The sequence below is a fragment of the Aptenodytes forsteri genome, unplaced genomic scaffold (assembly GCF_000699145.1).
Source record: "Aptenodytes forsteri isolate BGI_AS27 unplaced genomic scaffold, ASM69914v1 Scaffold50, whole genome shotgun sequence".
Taxonomy (NCBI): domain Eukaryota; kingdom Metazoa; phylum Chordata; class Aves; order Sphenisciformes; family Spheniscidae; genus Aptenodytes; species Aptenodytes forsteri.
Genome location: NW_008795126.1, coordinates 3503906 through 3507966, shown reverse-complemented (window position 1 = coordinate 3507966; position 4061 = coordinate 3503906). Strand labels below are relative to the sequence as shown.

At 38.4% G+C, this 4061-nt stretch overlaps 1 protein-coding gene across 1 annotated transcript in view; it reads right to left on the bottom strand.

The window, feature by feature from the left end:
- Positions 1–2766: 2766 nt before the first annotated feature.
- SDR42E1 (short chain dehydrogenase/reductase family 42E, member 1) overlaps positions 2767–4061 on the bottom strand; it is a 2654-nt gene continuing 1359 nt past the window's right edge. Inside the window, exon 2 of the mRNA XM_009277301.2 lies at positions 2767–3956. Coding sequence (XP_009275576.1) covers positions 2849–3956 — 1108 coding nt within the window. The 3' untranslated portion in view covers positions 2767–2848. The remainder of the gene's footprint in view (positions 3957–4061) is intronic.

Genomic DNA, 4061 nt, shown 5'->3' with positions numbered 1-4061 from the left:
ATTAGATTAAAATTGGGAAACAGATGCAACACTTGCATTAATTACCTTAATTTACTCAGCTATTCATGCAAGAGTAATAATAACAAGCAGGAAGAAGGAGAGAGAATTCTCACTGTAAAATACTTAAAATAGAGCAGCTGTGACTGGCTTTATACATATGTAATTTTCAAGCAATTTTAAAGTATCTCCTTAAGCCACAGATTTTCTGTTTTCGTTTTGGAAAGAGGAAAAGTATCCTTCACCTCTTCTGTAGTCAGGACTTTGCTTTTTTTGCTAGGTGGAGCTGAATGACAGGGAATTAATGAACATACCAGTACACTGCTGATGGGGTCTGGGGTAGCCATTGCCAAGCCGCTGCTTATGTCTCCTAACAAGTACCTGATTTAGTGCTCTGTGCTCAAGCGGAATTCACGGGCCGTTAGGACAAAATAATGCCCCTGTTATTCTGTTATCGGTGAAAAGTTCTGTCCTTGACTCCAGACAAATGAAAAGGTTCATGTGTTGAGCTCAGCTTCTGGAGGAGTTCTGGTATTTGTGTGGGGTGTTTTTTTTTGTCTTCTCAGGAGCTTCCTCTTCTGTTGTACCTAAAAAAAGCTATCCAGGGCTTTAACCTCAGCCAGCATTAACAGCATGGATTTAGGCTTCATGAGTTTAGGACCCTTTCATAGATTTTTCCACCAACCCCACCACTGAGATAATTATGAATGGCAGTAGCTGAATTTTGCTAATAAAAAGATCACAAATAGCAGAAGAAATTCCTCTGGGGCACAGGAGTTATGTTCCGTATCTTAAAAAGATCTTTTTACAAGACTTAGCTTGAAATACTGATACTATGGTTCTGTGCAACAGTCTTGTGCAATTTCTTCTACATTCTGTTTTTGTCCATTGCTTCTGCTGGCATTAAAATTTCTTAATCTATTTCTGATAACATTGTGTCAAAACCAGAGAACTTAAAGGGGAAAGTAACCAAGTGGTTTTCACTTGAAAAAACAGGGTCTGTTGGAAGGAGAACAGTGGTCCAATGCTTTCATGAGGTCACGACTGTCTTTTTTTCTCTTTTATTAAAAAGAAGGTTTCTTCTCTCTGCAGACTATGATGATGTATATTAATAACTTCTGGGAAGTGGCCCTTCTGCCATCAGCACTCTGTTGGCGGCACATAAGCTCTTTCTAAAGGAGTGCAACACTCCTGCTACACAAACACCGCTGCCCCAGGCCCCCTCAATTCATTTGCTATTACAGGAGAAAAAGGAAGTTGAGTTCTCTCTTCAGCTGTCCCTCAAGTGAAGTATTAACTTTAAGTTTCTTTCATGGTGTACACACTGGTAGGGGAATGAAGGAGGAGGAAAGTCAGATTTCAAGCAAAACAAAACATGTAGTTATCAATAGTGATTTTTTTTTTTTTAAATTAAAGGTAAACTTCTCAGGAAAAGAACTCAACGTTCAAAAAATAATGCTGTCTTCAGTCATCATTAACTACAGAAATCTCCATCTTCTAAACACGGGTGGCAGTGGACTTTTAGCTTGGCTTCTCTATTTAGACATTTTTGTTTTCTGAGAATCCTTTAACAATGCAGTAGAACTACTGTCTGTCTCTTCCTCTTCACTTCCCCATTTAAATCGCAGTAGAGTTTAACAGAACTGAACAGAACTGGAACTTACACAAAATTAATTTAAGATCAGTGTAGTTTCAGCTATTAAAATGGAAAGACTAAAGCTTAAAGAGAAGTGTGAACTTCCTGGACTGTCCTTTTATCAAGAAGTACTGAAACTGTAATGCTGATGGGTTAAGGGAAAACGACTTTGTGATTTAACATTTTGATGTGAAGTTTCTCAGTATCTCTTCCTATATTAAACTGACAGAGATGAGGGAGTTGGTAGAGACAGTAGTGACCTTTACTTAACAAGGTCTTATTTTCTATTCTTAAAACTCCACACAATTACGAGTTTCATTGTATCAAGTGTTTATCATCCTAGAAAGGTGAAGCTCTATTCAAATGGTGTCAGGTGTTAAAGAAATATTATTAAAGGCCAAAGATGTTTTATAAACAGTGGAACATGAATGTAATCACTTACCAAATGTCTTTGATGGATTATTTGTTTAACCAGTCAATAATGCTAGGAAGAATCATAGGTCTTATGTATGAATGCACTTTAGCTAGGTCATTCATCTTAAACAGGCATATTTTACTGTTAAAAATATGTCCAAATCTGTGCTGCTTCAAGCACTTTGCTATAACTTAGATTAACCATTGTGCATTTTCCAGAAATGTCATTAGATATCACAGAGTTAACTCAGAAAAGCATACCAGAATGTATTAATTAAAAAAAAAAAAAAGCATTTATTTATTGTCTAGAAGTCTATCAGTTGATCTTGGTTAGGCATATATATATCCAAGCTGGAAAGCAGAATTTGGTTTTGGAATGTGATCAAAGAATAAGTTTATTCTCCTCTGGATCATGTAGCACAAACTCTTTAGGAGTAAAGGGCAGGGATCAAGAGTATAATTCCCATCAGGGAGGAAGAAGGGTCAGTCTAAGGACATTTGTTCTGTTCACTGTAGTGTGCTGTTGTACCTGAAAATAAAACGCTGTTTGCAGTAATACTGAGCTTCATCTTGTTAGTGATCTGATCAATTTTACTTTGAAGAGGAACTATGTATAAAAATCACACCTTTTTACTCAGCAGTTCCGTTCCTTGGGGATAAAACTGTTAAAGATATTTACCTGAATGACACAAATGTGTACTTTCTTGGTTTTTTTATTTTTTTTTATTACCTGTCTGTCAAAACCAAGAGTACTCAGAGAACATAACTAAATTCTGTCGTCCATACTCAGTGTTACATCTTTCAGAGTGAAAATGTAACTGCAGATGGAAGCCATGAGACCATCACAGCAATCAGCAGCAAGAGCAATCCTCCATCCCTAACAAGATGCGTAATGGTATACTTTCTCGGCTTTGGTCCGCATCCCTGAGATCTAAACCACTCAACCACTTCATTCAGGGTATATGGCTGAGGCTCATACCCCAGCTCCTTTCTGGCCTTCTCCATACTAAAATAATGCGTGACACCGGTTTTGTAAACCTCTGTGCGAGTGAGGAGAGGCTGAAAATTATAAATGTGACCTACAAGAAAATGAACTACTTCAGTAAGGAATGCAAAAAAATAGACAAGGGAGAGAGGAAGACGACAGGTTGGGAACTTATAACCCAAGCCTTCCACTAAGGGTCGGAAAAATTCAAAGTTATTTACAGGCCTGCCATCTGAAATAAAATAGGCTTGGCCTGCAGCTATGTGCTTTTTGTTGGCTTTGAGGGCCTCAGAGGCAAGGATATGAGCCTGAACTAGATTGTCTACATGTACAAATTCTACTAAACTAAGAGGATCTCCATATACAAATTTAAACAGTCCCCTTTCAATGTAACTAACTATTCTTGGAAGATGTCTTTGTTCTCCAGGCCCATAGATGCCTGCTGGTCGGAGAGCACAAGTCCTTAATGCACCTTTCCCATTTCCAAGCTCAGCACCATTTGCCTCCAGCACCTTCATTTCAGCTAAAGATTTGGTCCGGGAGTAGTGATCTGGGTGAAGGTGAAGAGGTAGATAAGGCAGAGATTCGTCCCCATTTTCTATAATCTGGCCTCCAAATATCACATTATATGTACTTGTATAAACCAGACTTGACACTCCTGTGCTCTTGCAGGCTTGGATGACATTTTCTGTTCCTTTCACGTTAACATCTTCTATAAGTTTTCGGTTCAGCTGCTCCCTGCCAGACATTCCATAGGAAGCGAGGTGGAATACGCAGATTACATCTCTAAGAGCCTCTTCCACTTCAGACAGGCAGCAGACATCCCCTTGCATGAACTTTATTCCCTGTGGCACGGTTTGACGTGGCTTCACGACATCAAAGAGAATCACATCAACTCCCTTTTGGTATATGGCACAACCTAAACTAAAACATGATAGAAACCATATGTTAGTATACATAGCATAATGATGCATGAAACATTTCACCTGCAGGTAAGTAGAAGACTATTAACTATTTTAATACTGATTC